Source organism: Amblyomma maculatum, chromosome 3, assembly GCF_055883805.1.
Source record: "Amblyomma maculatum isolate TAMU_Amacu chromosome 3, ASM5588380v1, whole genome shotgun sequence".
Classification (NCBI taxonomy): Eukaryota; Metazoa; Arthropoda; class Arachnida; order Ixodida; family Ixodidae; genus Amblyomma; species Amblyomma maculatum.
The window spans coordinates 220,827,687-220,851,193 of NC_139346.1; the positions used below are offsets into that span (position 1 = coordinate 220,827,687).

The 23,507-nt window shown below is 48.2% G+C and overlaps 2 protein-coding genes across 7 annotated transcripts in view; one reads left to right on the forward strand and one right to left on the reverse strand.

The window, feature by feature from the left end:
• The window catches only part of LOC146197758 (dCTP pyrophosphatase 1-like), an 80,255-nt gene that overhangs the window by 31,301 nt on the left and 25,447 nt on the right, over window positions 1–23,507 (forward strand). The window lies entirely within an intron of this gene.
• Window positions 6,015–23,507, reverse strand: part of Sarm (sterile alpha and armadillo motif) — a 168,569-nt gene continuing 151,076 nt past the window's right edge. For all 6 annotated transcript variants that reach the window (XM_084599668.1, XM_084599671.1, XM_084599670.1 and 3 more), the window contains 8 exons: window positions 21,800–23,188; window positions 21,508–21,684; window positions 20,799–21,159; window positions 15,809–15,908; window positions 10,236–10,425; window positions 8,601–8,722; window positions 7,365–7,665; window positions 6,015–7,207 (listed from right to left, as the gene is read on the reverse strand). In XM_084599668.1, coding sequence (XP_084455794.1) covers window positions 7,398–7,665; window positions 8,601–8,722; window positions 10,236–10,425; window positions 15,809–15,908; window positions 20,799–21,159; window positions 21,508–21,684; window positions 21,800–23,188 — 2,607 coding nt within the window. In that variant the 3' untranslated portion in view covers window positions 6,015–7,207; window positions 7,365–7,397. The remainder of the gene's footprint in view (window positions 7,208–7,364; window positions 7,666–8,600; window positions 8,723–10,235; window positions 10,426–15,808; window positions 15,909–20,798; window positions 21,160–21,507; window positions 21,685–21,799; window positions 23,189–23,507) is intronic.

The following is a 23,507-nucleotide window of genomic DNA, read 5'->3' on the forward strand; positions in this document are numbered from 1 at the left end:
GATGGCTTGTCGCGTGCACCAGTTGATGCTGCCCATCCTGACAGCGAAGATGACGACTTCCCGTTTCTTGCTGTAGTCACGACCGCCGACATGGCCCAGTATCAACGGGCTGACCCCGGTTTACGCCCGCTTATTGAGCACCTCGAAGGCCTTGATGTAGCTGTCCCACGTGCTTTCGCACGGGGTTTATCCTCCTACAGCATTCGCAATCGCGTCCTATATAAAAGAAACTTTCAGCATAACAAGGAAACCTTTCTTCTCGTTGTGCCATCCAACCTCCGGCCAGAAATCTTGCACGCATGCCACGATGAGCCTTCGGCTGGTCATTTAGGAGTCACGCGAACATTAGCACGCATTCGACAAAAGTACTATTGGCCTAAGTTGCTGCCTTCAGTCCAGCACTACGTGAGAATATGCCGAGATTGCCAGCGGCAAAAGACACCTCCGCTGAAGCCTGCAGGGCTCCTTCAGCCGATACCTCCGCCAACAGCCCCTTTCCAGCAAGTGGGTATGGATCCTCTGGGCCCTTTCCCAACGTCCGCATCAGGGCACAGATCGATAGTAGTGGCGACGGACTACTTAACGCGATATGCCAAGACACAGGCACTTTCCCGTGCAACTGCTGCAGAAGTAGCCCAGTTTTTTCTTAAGACCATCGTACTGCGGCACGGTGCCCCATCGGTTATTATCACTGACCGCGGTACAGCCTTTACGGCTGAACTAATGCAGGCTCTCTTCAGTCTTACTCGCACAAGTCATCATAGGACTACTGCTTACCATCCACAAACAAACGGACTGACTGAACGCCTCAATAGAACACTTGCAGACATGATTTCCATGTATGTCGACGTTGAGCATCGCACGTGGGATGAAGTCCTTTTGTATGCAACTTTTGCATACAATACGGCTGAACAGGAGACAACCCGTCTTGCGCCATTCCAGCTAGTCTATGATCGTCCCGTCACAACAATGTTGGATGCTATGCTACCCATAAGTCACAGCGACGATGCCACCAACGCCTATGCGGACGTTGACATATTTCTGCAGCAGGCCGAAGAAGCGCGCCAGCTCGCACGGTGCCGTATTCAACGTCAACAACACCGCAATGCCAGTCGGTACAACCTCCGACACCGAGACGTTCACTACCAGCCTGGAGATCTTGAATGGGTGTGGACACCAGTGCGCCGTCGAGGACTCTCCGAGAAGCTACTTCGCCGTTACTTTGGGCCATAGGAGGTCATTCGACGCCTTAGTAACGTGACCTATGAAGTTGTTCCTCGGGGTCAACAACCCTCAATAAGGTGGCACTCAAGTGCTGAAACTGTTCATGTAGTGCGAATGAAACCGTATTATGAGAGGCAGTGATCGTCTGCGCGTGTGCAGTGTTCCCTGCTTCTCCTGGGTACATATAGCTCGAGGACACTCCCAGCGTCGAGTCGCCACTTTCGAAGAGGGGGGGTAATGCCGCGTGCCTCGCGGAACCGAGAAAGAAGAGAACGAAACAGTGCAGTGTGAGGAACTGATCGGTTCAGTGTTCGCTGCCTTGTACTCGTTACAATATTGTACCTTCATCTGTGTCTGCACGCTGCCACATTTGAAGACTATTAAAACATTACAAGTACCATATTTTCGTGATTCTAACCACCCTCTTCTTTTTTTGCAAGGAGGAGAGCCTAGGCTAGGCTTTCAGCAGGATTGCTCACTCAGTCAAGCTGGTGCCATTGCAGATTTGAGGCGGCACATTGTCCACGGCGCAATCTCCATTTCTTGTGTTGCTGCGTTCCAACACCACACGAGACCTGGCAGTGCAGGACAACAAAAGCCGGCTGAAAGAGACCCCAGTTATCAGTGTGTTGTCGCGTGGAATCGGCAATCAGTTGGCGGATATCGGCAAGTTTCACTGGCATTGCAGGCCCACGTTGCTTAGTTTGATATCCACTGTGTGGCATCTATAACAGAAGTCGTGGTGAGGTTGAAGAGGGTGGTCAGAACTACAGCTTAAGCGTATTACAGTCGTGTTTCCGGAACATGTTTGCGAATAAATTGTATTTATTGCACCTGTTAGAAAATTAGGGGGAAGGGGAGTCTCCGCTCTTAATGACTGGGATAACACCGCGAAGCTCAGATATATCTTCTGCAGCCTCGAAGACGGTGCTCGTACATGGTATGAGAACCGCAAAGCCCTTTTGTCTTCCTGGTGTGAGTTTCGCCGTCACATTCTCGAGGACTACACTAGCCCAGACAACCTAGAACAATCTGAGCAGGCACGCCAGTCTCATTTCCAAATGGCCAATGAGACTGTAACAATGTATACTTAAGACATGACGTTACTGTTCTGCGGTGCTGATCTCGCCATGTCGGAGAACAAGAAACTGTACCACTGAATGCGCGGCATAAAAGAACAGCCGTTTACTGGCCTTGTGCGCAGTCCTCCGGCTACAGTGGCCGAATTTCTGTCAGAGGCATCGACAATGGACACAAGTTAAGTGCATTGGTGGACACTGGAGCAGACTTCTGTATTTTGAGAGGCAAACTGGCAATGTTTGTTCGAAAAGTTATGATTAGATGGTCCGGTGCACCAATTCGCACCGCTGGTGGACACATATAGTCCCTCCAATAGGACAGTGCATGGCTCAGCTGCGAATTCGCGACACCACACTTGTTGTTAGTGCCTTGTAACTCCGGGAGTGTTTGTGCGACTTGATTCTTAGTGTGGATTTTCTGTGGGAGAATGGTTCTGTTATTGACCTTAGGCAGCACACAGTCACATTTTTCACAGAGAACACGGATCGTGACTCGGCCATTCCACAGTCTTGTTCGGCACTGCGAATTTCTGTGGAAATGTTACGATCCCCCCCCCCCCCCTTGGGCCAGTGTTTTTGTGCATGCTGCTTGCAAACGTCCACGGGATGAGACAGTGCTAGCCGAGGCAAATCGTAGTGCAAAGCCTCATCCACCTTCATCAAGGACAGTCAGAGGTCTTGCTCACTAACACTTCAAATGAACACAGAACCTTTTTCGTGCTACGATGATCGCCTTTGCCAGCCCATTCTAAGAACATTCAGCCTGCTCTGCAGCCATGAGCCCTCTGCCTGGCCCCCTTGATTGCATCGATATTAGTTCGGAGCTCTCCGCAGATAATAATCGTGACTTAATTCTGCTGCAAGAGTATGCAGCCTGCTTTGCATACTCATCAAAGGTGCATCAACGACCATTACCAAACACCATATTATTACGTCCGACGACGCCCGACCCATCTGGCAGCAACGTTACCGTATCTGCCCCAAGGAACGCAATCCAAACACAAGTCAAGGAGATGCTTACGGATGGTGTCATTCAACCATCTTGCAGCCCGTGATCGTCGCCTGTCGTCCTAATGAAAAAAAACTGGACTCTGCAGTTTTGTGATTATCGCAAGTTGAATAGCGTCACACATAAATATATGTCTAGCCGCTGCCCCGCATCGATAACTCCCTCGAGAGACTTCGCCGGGCTCAGGATTTCTCATCTATCGACTTGAAAAGCGGGTACTGGCAGATAGAAGTTGACGGATGGGACCGCGAGAAGACGGCATTTGTTACCCCCGACGGCCTTTACGAGTTTAAAGTACTGCCTTTTGGCCTATGTTCAGCCCCGAGCACTTTTCAGCGGATGATGGACTCTGTCCTCACTAGCCTTAAATGGCAAATTTGCTTAGTTTACTTGGATGACGTCGTTGTGTCCTCCAAAACGTTTCAATAGCACCTTGGATGCCTGAGAAGTGTGCTGGATGCCCGCCCTTTGATTGGCTAATTTGACACTCAAGCCTGAGGAATGTCACTTGAATTACACCGAGCTGAAGTTCCTTGGCCATGTGGTTGGTGCAGACGGTGTCAAGCCCGATCCCGATAAAATTGCCATCATAGCGAAATTCCCTGTTTCCACGAACAAGAAGAGTGTAAAATGTTTCCTGGGTTTCTGCACCTACTACCGCCGCTTCATACCCGAGTTCTCCAAGATTGCTGATCTGCTGACCCGTGACGATGTCTGAGCATTGTGTGTGCCTGAGTTCTCCAAGATTGCTGATCTGCTGACCCGTGAAGAATGTCCGAGCATTGTGTGTGCCACTATCAAGTTCCGGCCCCACCTCCATGATCGCCCTTTCAAGGCGAGAACAGATCACCATTCCCTGTGCTGGCTGGCGAGTCTTCGAGACTCATCTGGGTGCCTGGCCGGGTGGAGTCGGCAGTTGCAGGAATTCGATTACACCATTGCCTATAAATCTGGGAGAAAGCATGAAGATGCTGACACGCTGTCACGTGCCCCTATTGGGAAAGGCAGCATGGACGATGAGATGGGTGAAAGTCGTTTCCTTGATGTGGTCAGTGACACAGAACTGATGGCACGACAGCAAGTAGACGACGAACTCTGACCAGTTATTGACCACCTGGAGGGTCATGCTCCTGACGTGCCCCGTCATATTTCCTAGTTTGCACGATAGTGTTTTAGTTCAAGAACTCAAGTAGTGGAACTCGACCCTATCTCCTCGTGGTTCCTTCAGATCTGCATGACAACATCCTTTTAGGTTTCGCCCGCACGCTCGCTCGAGTTCATCAGGCCTACTATTGATGCCACTATTCACCACCGCTCAAGCCTGTAGGTTTGCTGCAGCCAATTACACCACTTGCTAGTCCATTCGACCAAGTCAGTATCGATCCTCTGGGCCCCCTAGATCTGCAGCTGGTAACAAATGTGCAATTGTTGGAATAGACTATTTAACGAGGTATGTGGAAACGAAGGCAGTGAAACGGCACTTCTTCCGAGATCGCCAATTTCCTCATGTATCAAATCGTCTTGAGGCATGGTGCCCCATCGTATATGATTACTGACAGAAGCACAACGTTTATGGCACAGCTCATTCGAGACATGTTCGAACTGAGCCACACAAGCCACCGTAAAACTACAGCTTATCACCCTCAAAGTAATGAGCTGATGGAAAGATTAAATAGGACCATCGTCGATATGATCTCGATGTCTGTGGACGCACAGCACAAGAACTGAGATGAGATCCTTCCTTGTGTGACATACGCTTATAACACCGCCATGCAAGAAAGGACTCGGTCCACCCCGTTTCGTCTTATCTACGAAAAGGACATCCAGATGATGTTAGACACCATGACACCGTGCACTTCTTGCGACAAGCCGTTGGCGATGGAAGCTGAGCTATTCTCCCAACGCGCTGAGGAAGCATGCCAACTTGTACGCCTCAGCATTCAAGATCAGCAGTCTGTGGATGCGCACCGGTACGTTTGAAACCAGCACGTCAGTTATGCACCTGGGGAACAAGTTTGGTTTTGGACCCCTATGAGACACCCGGGACTGTTGGAAAAATTGATGTGGCGATACTTCAGTCCCTACAGAATACTGTGGCGTGTAACAGGAGTCACATATGAAGTGGTTCCCAAAGGTATCAGCCAACCTTGCCGTTGCCAACTTCACTCTGATGTTGTGCACATTGCCCGACTGAAGCCTTGCTTTACCCGATGATGCCGTTGTGGCGATATGTGATACCATGGTGCGACACTTCTACTGCCACACCTGATGCTTCCGCAATTTTTTGTTTTGTTTTGAGGGGAGGGAATAATGCCACCGGGCTTACCAGCTGGCAGAGAAAGAAGAGGGGGCTCGAACAGTTGGGTTCTACGAGCACTGACTACAGAGTCTCAGCTGAGCTGCCTCTATTTGGATATTTATGGCAATATGGTAGTTCAGTAGCAATGCATAGTAATTACCTGCCATTACCTGCCACTAAGCAAATTTGTGTGCTTAATGTGTACAAGGAAGGCTTTTCTTTCTTTTTGCGTTTGCTTAGGTTGCATACCCAGCTCCACTGAAAAGGCTGTGTTGGCTTTTTAGCATACAGTTGGCAGATCAAAACAAGGTCCAGAACTCTATGGCAATTAGATTGAATTCACAAACAAGGTGTTTTGAATTTCAATGTGGTTTTGGTAAAACAAGGACACAACACTGCTGGATTATTTATAATATAAAACAGTTTACTGAACTTTTACACAGCGGCATCTGAGAACACATTCTGCATTATGTACAAAAATGAAATGGTGTTTTTTATTTGATTTGACAGTGCTCAGTCATGTAGTAGACAAGTACTTGTATAGGGTGTAAAGGGGATGGAAGACAAAAATAACAAAGGTAACGGAACACAAACAATTGACTTTAAAATACTAAATATCCCTAGGTGCCAGCACCGCAGGAGAAATAATTTACAGTGACTATCAAACATCAACAAATAATGGGTGTTTCATTTCAGTCTCGTAGCATCATGTGGGAACATTACCAAGGAAAATAGTGACAGTGCCTGGCTCCATACAGAGCAGACACAAGTTCCTTTCTAGCATATTCTCACTGGGCCTATCCTATGCATCCTAGGGCTTCTCGTGAAGGACACTGCAACAACTGGGTTACAGGAGAGCACTCTAGGGGCGCTGAACGGAGAAAGCATAGCTGTTACTCAGTTCAGAAGGAAAGCATTGCAGCAACTGCAGCTCCAGTGCTGAAGAAAGTCTGGCTCCTTATTGTAAAGGTTAACATTTCGAAGCCAAGTGAGGCACTTTATGTTTACCCATTCGTTACAATAATATCTTACTGATCTTAATACAAGCAGTTGCTTTCTCAACTAGAACACAATTGCAGCAGCTGACTCAGCAAGCACATTTTGCCTCAAACTGTCAGCACCAAAGGCTGCAAGTAACACGTAAAACCTCGATATTGCACAAATCTCCTGTCACATTGAATCCCACACCAGGGGCAACAACTTGCATTTTAGTCATGATATCGGGTGATGAGTACTTGCAGAAAACGTGCTCAGTGGCAGATTCCGTTTTCTTCAAGCACGTGTCACGCCAGTGACGGTCTCAGGGAGACAGTCCAAGTCCATAATGTTGCTCCCACAAAATAGGGTTTCTGACCAGTTTCCTCGAAACCATGAGGAAGGCATCGAAGCTTGTTGCATTGACATTCTCGAGGAGATTTTAGTTGTAGATCCTGTGATGCAACTGTCCCATTTGTAACAGAGACAGGAACAGGTTCTCCAGGTGGGGCACTACTTGTCTCCTCTTTGCATTGGTTGTGGAACCCTGCTTCAGTGATGGAATCCATTGTGGAAAGTTGATGGAGCAGACTGTGCTGCCTTGCTTTTGTGAAGTGGGTCCTGTAAGTCATATGGAGGTCGCACTATAAATAAAAAACAATGTAGTGCGACAGATGCCTGCACTTCCATCTGCTCCTGGGCCCCAGAAGGCATAAGAAGCTTAAACTGCATAGGGATGGCCACTTGGTCATCGAATTATTCACAAAGTGCCGCTTACCATACTTGGGAGGACCCTTTGAGCTGGTGCGGGTCAGCAGTGTGGCTGTGGCTGCTCTGTGGGGGCCACCCGGCCGTTGCTGGACTCGCGGTCAGAGCAAGTGCTGCCCTTGGCGCTGTCATTACTGGCGCTGCGCTGGTAGACCGCTGCCCGGCAGCTTGCCATCGTGCTTGGGGTGCCCGGCGTGCCGGGTCCCATGCCCACATAGCGGCCAAGCGGACCGTCACTGCGCACGTTCATCTCGCCCCGCATGAACCGTTCCAGCTTGTCCACACATGCATCCTGGTAGTCATGGATCCACCTAATGAAAGCAAGAACAAAATGCGAGATTACTCTTAAATCCTCTGGTATTAAGTACTCCAGCAGTGAACGACAACTCAGTTAAGTGTTATTAATGTGAGGTTACTCAATTACCCTGTTAACTACCGAGTGCTTAATAAGGTAGCGCCCCAAGAGCTGCCTCCGTGAGGCATGGTGATGCTGCGACCATCACACATCTACAGCTAATGCTGGGAAACCACAAAGTGTGGTTATGTGTTTTGCTACATATTCCAGGGCTGGTAGCATTGCAATATATCAATCGTCAGCTGTGCGAGGTCGAATGCATAACGATGACTTGTGAGCCCCTACATCTGTTGCCGTGCTGCAGCTACTGCCGCTCTCTCCCTTCACACCCTGAACTCATTTTTGAATCCTCAAAGGGCTAGTGCCCTTGTACTTCTTTGCCACCATTAGTGCCATCATTTTTTTTTAATCTTGTGGACAGCACTGCAGGAAAGCTTTTGCCTCCATAACACTGCTTATAGAGTGGACACACACATATATATATACAGTCCAGTTTTGTTAAATTGAACTTATGGTTTATTTCAAATTGATGCTTTAGTTCAATCAACAAGGCCATCGATGTACAAGCCCACCTTTACTCCACGCAAACTTTAGGTTCACTTTGAGTTTTGGTTGTAGTAAGAATTGGAGAGGTAAAAGTTACGGAAAGCTTGAAAACCAGCCCTTCAATAATACAATGTGTGCAACTTGTCGAGGCACTATGGCACTAGAGTTGTGAAGCAAACGCCCGCATGGGTGAGGCATATAAACCCATGAGAGGGTTTGAAGAAGTTGTGTGCATGTTGTGAGACCAAAGGAGAGGCACATATTGTCGTGGAAGCTGCTGGTTCAAGCAGTGTGCATAAGGACCTCAACCTGTCTAAAAAGATGATAATAGAAGTCTCCACTTACCGCACCCCATTGAAGTAGCAGACTGCTCTCATGTCTTCAGGAAGCACTTCTGACTCTGGCCACTGAAAGTTGTCCAGGATTGGAATGATGTTGCACTGGCTCTGGAGGGCTTCCACAATTTCCTGTTAATAAAAAAAATGAAACTTGGGCTTAATTTTGCAGTGTATCCATCCAACCTCTGTTAGATTATAACGGACGACAACAACACATCCAGTATCAGCCCTGGAGAAATGATTTAAGGTGCCATCTTTTGTTAGGACATTGAATAAAGGTATGCGTGAAAGAAAAATTTCCAAGGTGCAAAGTATAGGCAGTGTTACTTTAAATAAATAAAGAAAGAACAACCATCTCAACAGACATAATTGTGCCCCATACCAGATGTACAGGGTGTCCAAGCTAACTTTAGCCAAGGGTTAAAAAATAAAACATTTGAGGTAGGCCAGAGAAACCATTTGTATACAGCTGCCAGCCATCTGGCACACATGGAATGTTTTTATTTCGCGAGTAACTAATTAGTAATAAGATAATTTTTCTAATTTACTAACTATTGCCTGTAGAAAATAAATGGATTTTATGGGGTTGGAGAGCACCTTGTAAAACCCCCATTCCATTTATTTCCGATAAAGAAAGCCTGACGTATATTGTTTTTCTAAACTTTTTCTTTAAGAAAGCCCGCGAAATGCAAAAAATATGTGACTGGCGCATCCGCGCGCCACGATTGTGCTGCTCTCAACCTAGCTTTCAGTGAACGAAATCAGCGGCAGGCCGATATGTCTGCGATGGCTTCTTGTCCATTTCAGGCAGCCGGCGCATGTGAAGGTGCAAGTCGCAGCGGGCTCTCCGCTTCAACCATCGCCAACATAGCCTGCCGCTGGGCTGTCGAGTCACGGCCGCTGCTAATTTCGTCCGCTCAAGCCACGATTGAGAGCGCCAGTCACGTGATTTTTTGTATTTCGCGGGCTTTCTTTAAATCTTGCAAAAACAATATACGTGAGGCTTTCTTTATCGGAAATAAATATAATCGAGGTTTTAGAAGGTGCTCTCCAACTTTTCAAATCACATTTATTGTCTAACGGCAATACTTAGTAAATTAGAAAAATTACCTTAATTACTAATTAGTTAATTATGAAACAAGAAATTGTCTGCGATGCGCCAGATGGCGGGCAGCTGCATGCAAGCGGTTTTTCTGGCCTAAATGTTTTATTTTTAACTCTTGGTGAAAGTTACCTTGGACACTATAGTATAATGCACAGACCTCTCCTTACTAGCCACCATATTCTAAAGATATGGGCCGAATCCATTGGAAGTGGGAAATCATTGTATAAAATCAGTTTCTGTACTGCCTGGCAACTTTCCTCTTCCTATTGTACATTTGACGTAGCGATGCACTTAACCCCTTAGCAGCGACAGCTTATCTAGTGGAAGTCCACTAGCTGTTGTAACTGATTTAGCGTGCTGTTATTACTGATGTCATTATCACCGTTGTCATGGCATCAACAGCTGGCTAGATGATTGACCTGTAATTAGAACCATCGCTGGGAACCCTGTTCAAGCAAGACAGAGGAGCAATACAAAAACTTGCAGTTAACTAGAAGAGTAGCAGTCTGGCACGATTTGGTTAAAAAAAGAACTCACCCTGTGCACCCAGTCCTTGCGGTCGGTGTCACCCATACATCGGTCTAGAGCGTTGGGTGTGAGGACAAGTAAAAAATGCTTGGCTTGTCGTATGCTGTTGAGCAGGTTGTTGTCAAATTTCCCCGCCTCCAGGCGTTCCACGTCAATGAATACTGAAAAGCCTCGCAGTTGCAGGTGGACCTTCAAAAGACTGGGGAAAAAAAAAAAAAAAATGATTACTTTCCAGGGTTTTCAAAAGTACTGGAGGGAAGAGCAGGCAAGGAAGAAATAGACAATGGAATGTTTTAACGAGCGCCACCCTATATTACAATTATATTCTAGTACACTATAATAGAGGGTTTACAAAAGTACGTCTGGCAACCGTGAGCGGCACCCTGATCCCGCGCTGGCCGCCATATTTTGCTCGCTCCGTTCGCTTCGTGTCGGTCCGTCAGCGCTCGCCGTTCTGTTCGCGCTTTTCACGTTTTAACCTAGTGTGCTGTGCTTGGACCTCTGTTCGGTCCCTGGCGGTTTCTGTTAGAGACGCCTAGAAGCGTATTTTGAAAGCCGAGACGTGGCGGGGCCCACCGGCTGCGCTACCGAGCGCAGCCCCCCCCCCCCCCCCCCCCTCGGCAATCCGCAGCGTCATCCCTATCCAGGTACAGTATCCAGAGTTCTGTAATGTGGCTTTTTTTTTTGTCTGTGCGCCTTTGCTGTTTGCTTAAATGCCTATAAGAGATCATCGCGAGTTTGTTTGCTTGGTTTGCGCAATCACCGTCGCTCATCCCACTGGAAGATGGTTGGTGAAATGAGCGGGGATGCATTTTATTTTATGATAAAAAGGTCGTGCGTAATTTGACGTAAGTTGGACTGGCGCTTAGCACTTTCCTTCCCATGCCGTCGACGCAATTGTTGGCATTAGTCTCGGAAATAATCGGGGGCTGCGTAAAAAAAAAAAGGGGCCATGGTAATTTGTGTTTCCAGTGATTGAATATTGATTGGTGTGCGATAGGCGATGACGAGTTAATAAAATCTTTGTAATTAATTGATCAATTGATGAAATAAAGAAACGAAAAAAAGGAAAAATTGGAAAGTAAGGGTTTAAAGGTGTCAGAATGAAAAACCAGTGCCTGGTGATGCTAAGGAAGAAAATTTAGAATATTGATTAATTGAAATAATTGAAGAATGTGTTCAAAAGTGTCAAATTGCTCAGAATGGAAAGCCGATTGTTGCTGACGCATGCGTATTGGTGTATAAAAATATAAAAGTCAAATAAAATAAAAATAAATAAAGAAATGATAGAAATCTAACATAACATGCATAACATAGAAATATAACATACATAACATATAACATACAACATACTACACTTGTGTGTAGTATGTTACTTTTGATGAATTCATATTTTACTGCATTGTATTCTTTTCGCCCCTCCTGCTAGGGCCCAGTTAGGGCCTGCAGTATTTGGTAAATAAAATAAATAAATAAATAAATAAATAAATAAATAAATAAAAGAGCTAAAATATAACACGCGAAGAAAAAAACATCATGCGTGTGTGTGTATGAGAGAGACACTATAACGTTATACCTTTAACGGCGGAGCTTAAGTGCCCCCCTAATTTTTCTATAACGATATGATATAAATCTGATTTTATGAACACAGCCAGTTGCACAAAACACAAACACTTCGCAGTAATGTGAGTTGACTTTTCAAATTTCTTTTCGTTTCAGCCGAGTTCTTCCTCCCCCGAGTTCCTCGAAGCTTCCAATGTCAGCGCTTTCATATGAGATTACGGCTTCAAATGTTTACTTTCTGACAGAGGGAATAAACAAGAAATCTACATATTTAAAATTTACAGTGAATTTCAGGTAGCTGTGAATTAGCGAACCATCGGGTGACTCGAAAACACACAAAAGTGAAGCGCACGCTTCGTTATTTTATCGGCCGCGCTGGCAGGTATAAAACCTGAGCTGCGCGCTCTGGACGTGGACCGGTCGAAACGGGCTGTACGTGAGCACGTTACAACACACTAGTGGGATGTCATCTTTTCCTGCTTTTCTAGACGCCGCGGTTTTGGCAGCCACTTGCTTTTGCAGCGTGAAACACGCACCTCGGGCGCACTAGACAACCGTATTGCTCTCTGCACCAAGCACTACCATTTCGTACGACTGTAAAAAGTAGTTTCGGTAAGCATGCCCGTGTCTTAAATCAAATACACAATGGTAAATGTAACCTACGTACAAAATGTTTCAAAGAACATAATTGCACAATAGCATTCGTTACACATGCATTGCTCCTTCTCCCGTGTCCTCCATCGCAGCATAAGTTTATCCTTCAAGTTCACAAGGCTCCATAGCGCGCAAAAGAATTAACCTTGCTGTTTTAGGTGATAGCACATACCTTGCTGTTTTAGGTGATAGCACATTCTGTGAGCTAGCTCCCAGTCAGAGGGACGTGCAGTAATGCTTTACATGGTGCAAGTGACCCTTGTAAAGCCGATTAGGACTACAAACGAACGGTCGCATACACGCGTATACTGCGTATACCTTGATTCCGTCCGCGTCTATGACGGTGCGCTGGCTGCATAAGGGCACGCAACAACATGATGGCATCATTCCGAATAGAGCGACTGCTGTGATGTTAAAAAATGAAACAATCGCTTGTGAGCATTCCAATGCACCTTGCGATGCATGCACGGGTTCTACGAAGGCGCACTTTGACAGCGTACTCGATGGGAGGCGCGGGCGGACTGAGCAAAACATGGCCGCCGCGCACAGTTTCTGTTTCTTTCACTAGATGGCGCTAACTTTTGTAAAGCCTCTATTACAATGCCGAATACGGCCGATCGGGCCTTCCACGGCCCTCGCCTGTCCGCTTTCCTTCTCTCCCCATCGATGAGCGTTCGCTCCTGCTCGTTTGTGGCGTTGAGGGCCAGCTTAGCAATGCCACACGGCAGAAAGCGGGGAAAGGAATTTTTCGTAACGTTCTCTCTCTCTCTCTTCGTGGGGTGGCGCTCCGCAAACAAGCTGTATAGTGAAGCCATATTTGCAGGAGTCGAGCAGCGAGACTGGAAAGCAGTCGAGAAGTGACTACTTTGCCTCTCCTAATCAAAGTAAGCCACCGCCACTACAGCTCCACACACAGCGCGGCACGCCGTACTCACGACAGATGATGCAATGTAGCCGGAGTGCCTGTCGGGTTGGGTTCACGGTGGTACTGTTCGGCGAAAGAAATGAAACGGGCAATTCTGGCAAAGCCTATATAGTATCAAATCAAACCAGTTTATTCAAACATCCTACGATGCTTTTAACTCTACTCATGGTCATGATGCGTCATAGAGCGCGCCGTTCCCGTTCGTGACGCTGCTTATTCCAGAAGAGGGCAAATACGGGTTGATTGGTACATTCTTACGCTGCTTATCGTGGAGCGGCTGCAAACGCTGGTCTTAAAAGGAGGAGAGTGCAGCGGCGTTGGCATCGCTATGAAAGGCTTGGTGGAATCGTGTGTTAGCTAAAAGCTGACGCATTTCAACAGTGACACTGAAAATTCTGGGCACAAAATCAGAGATTGAAGGTATTTATTAATATATTCAGCTACATTGGGTTTTCATTCAGTCAAGTTTATAGTAAGGAGAATAGAAGAACCTAGTAGATAAGGCATGCTAACTCGTCCCTAGAAGGCATTTTTCTGAACTCATCGTTACGTCGACACGGATTTTTCTTTGCCCCCGGTAGCTGCAGCTACGATTGCTTTAAGAAGCGGAAAGAGATCAATTCTGTAATGCCTGGCGGTGAGCTGATGCCAATGCGCTATACTGGCTACCAGCCAAGTTATCAGCTAGGCATCTGTTTTGTAACTACTGCGCTGAAAGTATTCATTTGGTCTGGCTAGTTTCGATAATCGACGCAAAGAAAGAACTGCGCCAACGAGAGACCTTTGTATGGAAACGAACGAACGTAACACCTTAATCGTTGTCAGCTATCGGCAGAGGGCGTCACGCTTTCGAGGAGAGTAAAAAATAAATAATAAACCTCGTCTCCACCAGGAATCAAGCCACCATCCCTTTGGATCACTAGCCGAGCGCTTTGCCAACTGCGCCCCGCCCCGGAATTTATTTATTTATTTATTTTTCTTTTTGCCGGTCAACAAAGTTACGTGCAACGTTCATCATAATTCCCCTTGTCTACCGCGAGGATAGCGGGATTCCGCGAGTGACAGATACTGCGCCTTTAATTTCCTGTAAACGAATTATAGAACACCGGTGAACTTCGATGCGTTCAATGGAATGCGGGTTGTGTTCGACAAGGGGCGCGCCATGTACCGTCACGACTGGTCATGACGTCACCAGGCGATTCATGCATAGACGAAGCCGACCCTGCCGAGCGTCCGATCCAGGCGTCCGTGCGGCGCATTTTATTTGGAGCTTCCTCGAACGCCGCACCACACAGCAAACAAAAACAGACCCAGATGTCTAGGAGGCATTAGTACAGCAAGCATCAGCAGCACTTCAAATTGATTTACAGGATAGAAAAGGTGGCAGTATACGTCAATTCTCCGCGGACACATGCACCACGCCGTAAAGGAAGGAAAGAAGGTGGAAGTGAAAGAAGATGGAGAAATAGAGGTGCCGTAGTGGAGGGCTACGATCCACCGCGCTATAATGACTTTCGCCTCATCCCACTTTAGTGGTCCAAAGTGCCCTCTAGACTTTTCAGTCTTACAAAGAACAGATTCAATAAGCGTCGAGAACAGCACAAACAACGCCCCTAGTATTGCCACCCCCTCATGTGGTAAGCGATGTCAGTGCACGTTAAAAAAGCACGGGTGGTCGAAATTTCCGGAGTCCTCCACTACGGCGTCTCTTATAGCCTGAGTTGCTTTGGGACGTTAAACCCCACCAACCCAAACCAAACCGAAGCGAACGCCGCAGCCACCTCTGCAAACGACGAACAATGATGCTGCTCCAGATTGGTGATCGAAAAAGCGCCGCGCCATGGATGAAGCGAGAGCTACACTAGAAAGGGTATGAAGCAAGAATCTGGCAGACGTGCGGCGTATGAGAGAGAGAGCAAGCGATATCCAGAACGCCAGTGCCGCCCTCTCGGACGCGAGCATGACGCAGGCATTTAAACGACCTGTAAACGTTGGGCAGTCCTACCTATATAGTTTTATAACAACGGGATCCAACCTAGTTACACCCGCATCGCGGCAACTGAATAAAGTGATGCGTACCAACGGCTCCCATTGCGAAGCGGGCGATTTTGCGAAGCGGGCGAATCGGCTGGCATTGTAAGAATGGAGTTGAAACCTGGGTCATTTGGTACATGTTCTTGAAGAAAAAAAAAAGCAGTCAAAAGACGAAGCACACGATGTGTGCGCCTCGTCTTCCTCTTTGTCTTTTGACTATTTTTTTTTTATTTTCAAGAGAAAAAATTAGAGGAGACCCTGATTTTAACAATAAAATACATTCATATCCGCTTCCTTGACTCACTTTGCCCCTGCTGACTGCAATGGTGGCATCATGCGAATTTCTTTATTATTTATTTCTAAGGTAAAACAAAAGCACCAGGAAAAGTTGCGGCGTGCGTCTCACCTAGCAAGCTGGGATCCGTTAGAGCGTCGGTAGCTGACAAACACGTCCAGGCTCTTGTTTCGTTCGATTTCGTCTGCTTCGTCCGCGCTCTGGTTCAAGCCTGCGAATACAGACAGGAGAACAATGCGCATTCTTCAGTATCCGATTACCATGAAAGGGAAAAAAATAAAAACGCGGTAAACGACCAGCAACACTAATGTCGAATTCCAGTCGGTGATCTTGAGCAAGTTTACGGCAAGTTTTCGTGCTACGCGAAACCGAACAGCTGTTTTAACGGGCGATACAGATTCGGAACCGAGTCCTGATTGGACCCCGACGGCAGGTCTCTATCTTGCTCCGCGCATTCGAAGAGCGCTCCGGATCGTCCATTGGAATTTGCCATAAGTTGCATGATGAGGATTCCAAGATATTACCTGAATATACTGCCCTGTACAGTTCCTAACAGGATCCGATCTCGAAGTAAATCGATAACCTGCGGAATTCGAATTACGGATGGCAACGAGAGCAAAGCCAGAGTTGGAATTGACAAAATTTTCATTTAACCGAAATAAATGTGTGAGGCATCCAAGTGCTCCGCTACGACACGCATCATGTCATTTTCGAACAGATCTTATTGCTTACACCTCTTCGGTGTAAGCAATATAAGCTCGATATTCGTCGCGCGGTCTGATCGCGCAATCAAGGATGTCCCCGCAACGCAGCTAGGCGCGCTGCATTTCCCGCGTGTCTGCGAGAGAGGCTCGTTCACATTCTTCCTTCAGCGCTCTCGCATGCACGTTTCGCCTGCACGACCAATTTGCGTCTGCCATCGTGTCTACGAGCACTTCGTGTTGCGCCGCCACGCACGTGACTCGGGCACGTTCTCATGGACGTCACCTGCAGACTGCTGCTGTTTCCCGCGACCGAAGTGGCCAAGTCAACGGACACACCCGAAACAGAATGCTCTCGCTAAATATATATATATATATATAAAAAAATAGGAGTTGAGAGAAGGGAACAAAAGAAAACAGTGTTTTGCCCCAGCGTAAGGAGGCACCCGTGCACGCCGCTCACACGTTCCTCTGCGGCGCCTTTTACGAGCCCATCAAACATCGCAAACTGTGCCCAGATAGAGGTGTCGTCCAGTGTTTATTTCTTTGACGATCTGCTTATGCTTCTAACCCCTTTTCATCGTTTAGGTGCGCGCCATGCAACTCTATATCGGCACACTTAACTCACACACGCAACCGTCGTAGAGTCACTGGAACTCTAAACCGTCGAAGCTCGTCGCGCTCTCTGACTGCTCATACACGATCGTGGCACTCTTGGTGCGTTTATCACGATACAAAAGCAGCTAGGCCTAGCTGGTTGATGAAGAGGTGACGCTACATCGGCGAGCTAGGCAGAGTAAACTTCCAATTTATCAAGTCTTTTATTGCGAAAGCAATACGACAGCCAAAGCGAGACCTCGGGTGGCCGCAGTTACGGCGTAGCTACGGTCCCTGAGATTCGAATTGATGCCACAGGCAGCAGCTGCCAACTAGGGTCGCTCCTTTCAGGATCAGCTCGTTTGCATTCTCGTTATCCCTACGACACGCAGGCAGGTCCATGCAGCTTGGTTGATGTGGGCTGGTAGCTTATGCTCTCGCGTCATACCCTTAAATGATGCGCTTAAGTGTCCCCAATAATGTAGCACCTTACATTGACAAGGCGTGATAGGGAAATAATGTAGCAGGCGAAAAAAGCTTCCGCCGTTACTTTCGCAATTTAACTAGGGTTAACCAAAGCTAAGTCACAATTAACTTTTTTTTTTGTGCTGTGTTCTGCAACCGTTTATTGTAAAACAATAAAAAAATAAATGAAGACGCGGAAAATAAGTTGCATGCAGTCCGTATTAACTTATGAGTAAATAAGTTTCGCAACAGATATGTAATCAAAGAGCACTTCCATAATACACTCCATTACAATAGTCGTAGAACTGGGCATGTGTTATTTTTGCCATCATTTGCCATTTTGGATGAAACGCGCGCACTTGTGGCCTACCATGTAGGGAGCTCCTACATATGGCGAGACAGTTCAGCATCTTAGCGTGGCTAGAACAGCCAGGGCACGTCCTAGCCTCGGGGAAGACAAGGAGGGAGGCACAGGTAGTGGCAGCTGTTCCGCAAAATGCCACAATCGGTAAGCAATGCGCACGGATCCCGAAATAGCGCGCAGAGACGCGGCGCTGGTGCTCGGAATGTGCGGAGACATGACGGAGCAGTGGCCCAGAGCCAACTTTAGCCTCGGAGATAAGCGCCACGTGGCAATTTTTAGCTGGGGACGCCCGTGCCACTCGTGGGAGTCCGCGGAGCAGCAGCTGGGACGGAGCAGTGGGCCCGCGCACTTCGATTGAGGCGCGCGGACCTCGGTCCAAATAGAGCTCGGCATGCGGGCATACTGGCTGGCTGGCACGGCGGTGGCGACTGTTTTAAAGAGCGGCCTTGTTTACGGAGCTCAGAAGTGCGCGCTGGTCCAACGAGGTGGTGCAAGCGAAAGCTAATCAAATGAAAAAGGCACGCACCATTGTGCCGCTGAGCCTTTCGTTCAATGACTCCTGAGGAATCGCACATTCATGGACACTTCAAGCACGCTTCGGTAATCCGGCTTTCCCCTACGAAAAAAAAATTCTGTAAAATGTGGGCCAACATTATGTGATTGGTGCCGATGTTGGAACGTTAGTTACACCTTCAGACTCAATTTCATTCTAGGAATCTTATTTTAGACTCAATCGCTGTGATGAGCATTTATTCCAAAGTAGTACAACGGCCTCATTCCGGTGGCATCCCTGTACTGCTTCTGAAAAATGAACTTTGGCGTTATGAGGTAAAGCAAAATGGATGGACAGAAAGCACAGTCTAATCCAGCGCGCGGCTTGGACCGTCCAAAATATATGCGAACACGGCTGAGCGTGGCCGTCAACATCACATCGAAATAAAATGGCGCACAGGTGCCGTCTGCTACAGCGCACCGTACTTGCACTGTTACCGCATTCTACCACTGAAGCAGCACGATAAATAAGCAACAAAGAAAAAAGAAAGATAATATCAGACGACGAAGAATGCGTAATGGATGATCCGCGACCAGTCCCTTAGCTTGGCGCTCATTTGCAGGAGCTTATCAGCATCAGGATAAGAGATGGCCCAAGCTAAGGACTGAAGCACGGCATCTCGGTGGGTACTGCCAGCATAACAAGCTCCCCTATGCGTCACTTCGATGCGCGGCCGGATATGCTGACGCCATTTGGTACAGCTCATAAATAGATTCATGGACATCATCTGCGAGCGAAGACCCTGTGCACGCGATCCGTTTTAGTTAGCACCTGACGTTCATAGGTGTCACTGAGCTACCACAGCCTACATATCGGGCAGGTATAAGCAGGCAGCTGAGGCTAGCGCCACACAGACTTTCACATACGCCACACACACACAGCTTGCCACAGCAAAACTGAGCTGGGAGATGGCTCAATGTCTCTTAGCATTTCGTAACCTCCTAAAAATAAATAAGGAAATAACGACACGACGATTTACCAAACGTGAAATAGGGCGATCTCATGGACGTCATCGCTCGCACGGTCTCACGCAAGCACGTGTCTCCCAGTGCCAAGAACGAATCGGTAGGTTGCTACCGGCCCTGTGCTATCTTTTTGCCCTCTTAGAATCTTTTTATTATTATTACGTAGCTATTTTGCGCCAGCCGAGTTTCGAGTGGGCCGCAAAGTGCTCCGGGCCCCCGTCTGCCCCAATGGTGCGAATGCCAAGAGGCCTGACGTCACTTTCTCCTTCCACCCGGCTAACATTTTGTCAAGAGGATGGGTCGCCCTAATTGAACCCAAGCCCTACTTTGAAAATAATGCTATCCTGCAGCCTGGGAGATAAGCATGGAGTAGCACAATAATTTGCAGTCATTCTTTAACAGTGAACGGCTGACAGGGCCCCGTTGCCTTTTATTCAAACTCCGTCTGAAAATTTCTCAATAAAACTGGAGGCCCATACGTCATGTGCGTTCCATCGTCGGCACAATAGTTTCGAACCACAATTTAGGGAATAACTTTCTCGGTGGCAAAGCCGGATTCCCGTGCCTGATCAAAGACAGCTTGGGAGCGCATAAAAGACGCAGGAAAACCTTTCCCCTGCTCATGTCCTTGAAACGAGGCGGTAAATGGTGTACTGCTTCGAAAGGGGTTTCGAAATGGCATTATTAAAGAAAGGAACCAGCACGGAGGCCAGGAATGACAAGCTCTCCGCGTGCACAGTAAAAAGCGAACAGGGCAACGATGATCGAACTACTGATATCGGAGCTGCGGTCTAGAGACTGAGCGAGAGCATTAGGCATTCTACCTTGCAGCCAATATGCATTAGCTGCACTTATGGGCGATGGGAGAAATAGTTGCGGAATTGCTTTTGCGCGCCTAAAATTTCACTATGCATTTTGCACATCTCCTCACAATTCATGTCATAACAAAAAGCCGCGAATAAAATATTTCACAACAGAGGAGGGATAGGTGCTTTTCTTACGGTGGACACCTGAACCACACCGCCGCCAAAGAAAGCATGAATGTCGCACATTAGCCCGACACAACGCTACAATCATGGTGCCTCAGTGCCGAACGAAAGCTTGCCAGTGGAACGGGCTTCCACGTGACGTGGTATGCTTGTCAAATCAAGATTTTTTTTCTGCTGTCGCGTCTTCTTTAGAGGCATAATGTCCTCTTTATACGCTTGGTTTGCGCTAACTTTTTCCAAGTAACTTGTGTGTTATTGCTCGTTCTACGATGGCTTCTTCTGTTTTATATCTAAGTTTTTAACGATGTATGCCTTGGCCAGCAAAAGGCGGCTGACAATATTGAATAAATAAAAGATAAAATGTGTGAAGAAACGCGTCGTTGACGATGATTCTTCTGGCGTGCACTGCACAGTTTTTGTTTTATTGAAACGTGATTCGAACCTCGTGAGGCCGAACTGGGACTCACAGCGGATGGCCTGTCCAATGCGTAATCGGTGGATGGAGTTGTCGATGCCGCACTCCTTGAAGAGCTGGTCGTCGTTGAGCAGCTTGAGGGAGTCCTTGTCGACGCCACTCTGCAGCATGCGGTACGTGTACTGGCTGAAGTCGGTGCCGAGGCTCTGCAGAATCTGGTTGACGTTGGTGGTGTCCACCGACGAGTAGTCGGCCATGCGCTTGAGCTGGGACAACTCGCGCAGGAAGCGGCGTCGAAGGATGCCGTTCTTGATGCCGATGTCCTCATTCAGCATGGGTTCGTCGAGCTGCAGCAGCAGGTCGCCGTCCACCCGACTGTTGACGAACTCCGAGGCGTAGTTGGTGAAACCGATCTGCGATCCGGCACATCCCACTTCTATATCGAAAACTGATTGCTAGCTCGTATTCGTGCACAAGTTTAGCAGTTATAAAATGGAATATCTCACGCCTCAAGGCTGTGAATGGTCTCACTCTGTGCTTTTATGGCCTGAAGGGCAAACCGATATAGGAGTCATATCCAACAGAAAGACCGCAAGCCACAGGTGTCCTTATGCCTCTGCTTCAACATATTGCGAAGCCAATCAGCTCTCGGAGATACGGCGCAGTAACTCTGATCCGCATCATGCTTTCAACTCCTTTCGTAAACATTTAGGCCCCGGAAAGTCTTTTACACACTTGTTAGTAGGCACAGGTGTCCCCACCTGCTTGACCCACTCCTTCACGTCCTCCACAGTCCAGAGAGGAACCTGCTGGGACAGCTTGTGCGGCACCTCTTCGCCGATCAGCTGCAGCGCTTGTGCCGCGAACTTGGACGCGATGGCGTTTGGAGAGCTGGCTACTTTGCGCAAGGCCTCCAAAGCTCCAATCTCTGCGAACACCTGCAATGACGAAATAAAACACTTGACAAAAAGCTCTCGAAACGCTGCCGCCACGCTCGATTCAGCACACGGCATGGTGTACGCGAAAGCACTTCGTATTCGAGTGCTCACTTACCGACGTGTTCCCTTGGCGTTTCTTGATGCCGGCTTCCATGGCGAAATGGAAAGCAGCCAGGCTGCGAGCTTCTTCCCTGTTGCTGTCCAGCACGGGAACAAAGCGAAGCAGCCAGTCTTTGGACTGACCGTGGACGTGAGCCACGTGACTCTTGGCGAACTCTTCGGGATGGTGGCTGGTCACAAAAGGCTCGACCAGATCCAGCGTGCCCGACTTCATGACGGCCGCCTCGATCTCTTTGTTGGCCACAAGCGCCGCGATGGCTAGGCAGGCGTAGTATTTGATGTTGTCGTCCACGTTGAAGGCCAGCGGGAACAGCCACATCGGAGCCTTGTGCTTGATCATGGCTTGGTGGTTCTCGGGCCCGCCGTACAAACTCAGGTTGGCCAGGGCCGATGCGCAGTGGCGCAGTGTTTCCACATCACTGGTGCGGCAGTCGTACAGGATGGACTTGAGCGCCCCGAGGCGAATCAGCTCGCTGCACGTGGATTCGGAGTGCTTGAACAAGTGGCACAGGATGCCCGTGCCCACTCGAGAGAAGGAAACCTGGTTGTTGAAACTGCACGCGCAAGCCACCTCAACCACAGCGTCGAGCCCGTGCTCGACCACGTACGACCTGTTCTCGGTAGATAAGCACTGTTCAAGGAGCTTAGCGCTGGCGAACTGCAGCTCCTCGCTGCCGCACGAGCAGTTCTTGAGGATGACGTCCAGTCCGCCGTTCGTCCGGAGGATATTGCACATTGTGAATCCGAGGTCGTGCCCGTAAGTAGGGACAGCCCACGCTTTGCGAATTATCACCGACATGTTACCGAGAAGGTCTAGAGCTTCTTCCTCGGCGGCGGACTTCAGTTGCTCCACGCACAGGGCCATGCGACTTGCGAATCGCGAGATAGCCTTCTCAACCTCCGGCTGTGCCAACGGCGATCGCAGCCCGTCCAATTCCTCGACCAGGCCCTGGCTTACGGCAAGCCGCTGGTTTGAAGGGAGAGGCGGCAGGCCGCTATTGAACATATCCTGCGTCGGCGACGTCACGATGGGAGAAGCACAAGAACTGCCACCGCTGCTGTAGTCCATATGCTTGACAGACTGATGCGAAGCGGAAGTTTTGGAGACACCCTTGGAACTGATGAAAACTTTAGAGCTGGCAGATGAAGCGGCGCTCTTCTCTTGCTGCAGCATGCCTTGGGTGTACATTTGTCGCTCTTCCTTCTTGGCCATAGAGATCTGCTCGGCCGTGTAGTCGTCCGTGGACATCTTTGCGGCTGATGCCGAGGCGGTCTTCTGCTGCTGGTGCAACGTATCGCCCATCTTGAGCTGCTTCTGGTCTTGCTTCGTGGCGGCCATTTTCTCGGCCGAAAATCCCTCGCCTTCCAAGCGTGCCTTCATGGCCTGTAACATACCAGACCAACACAATTGCGCTTTTTAAGAGCCCGAAGATTGTTTTAATCAAAACACGTCGTACACCCTATAATCGTCAAATCAAACCATGTCGTATACACTACACTAGCGTTCAGCTTGTAATGTACCTTTCTTTTATGACTGCACTCCAAATCTAATTTATCACATGTACATTGTACCACTATAAATGCGAAAAACTCGATTTGAAGTGCAGTGCAGAGCTTTAATTATAAATCTCGAACCGTAAGCCAAATGAACTCTGGAAAAGCACTTCCATATCCAGTAAGCAGGATTTGCTGACTACACTCCC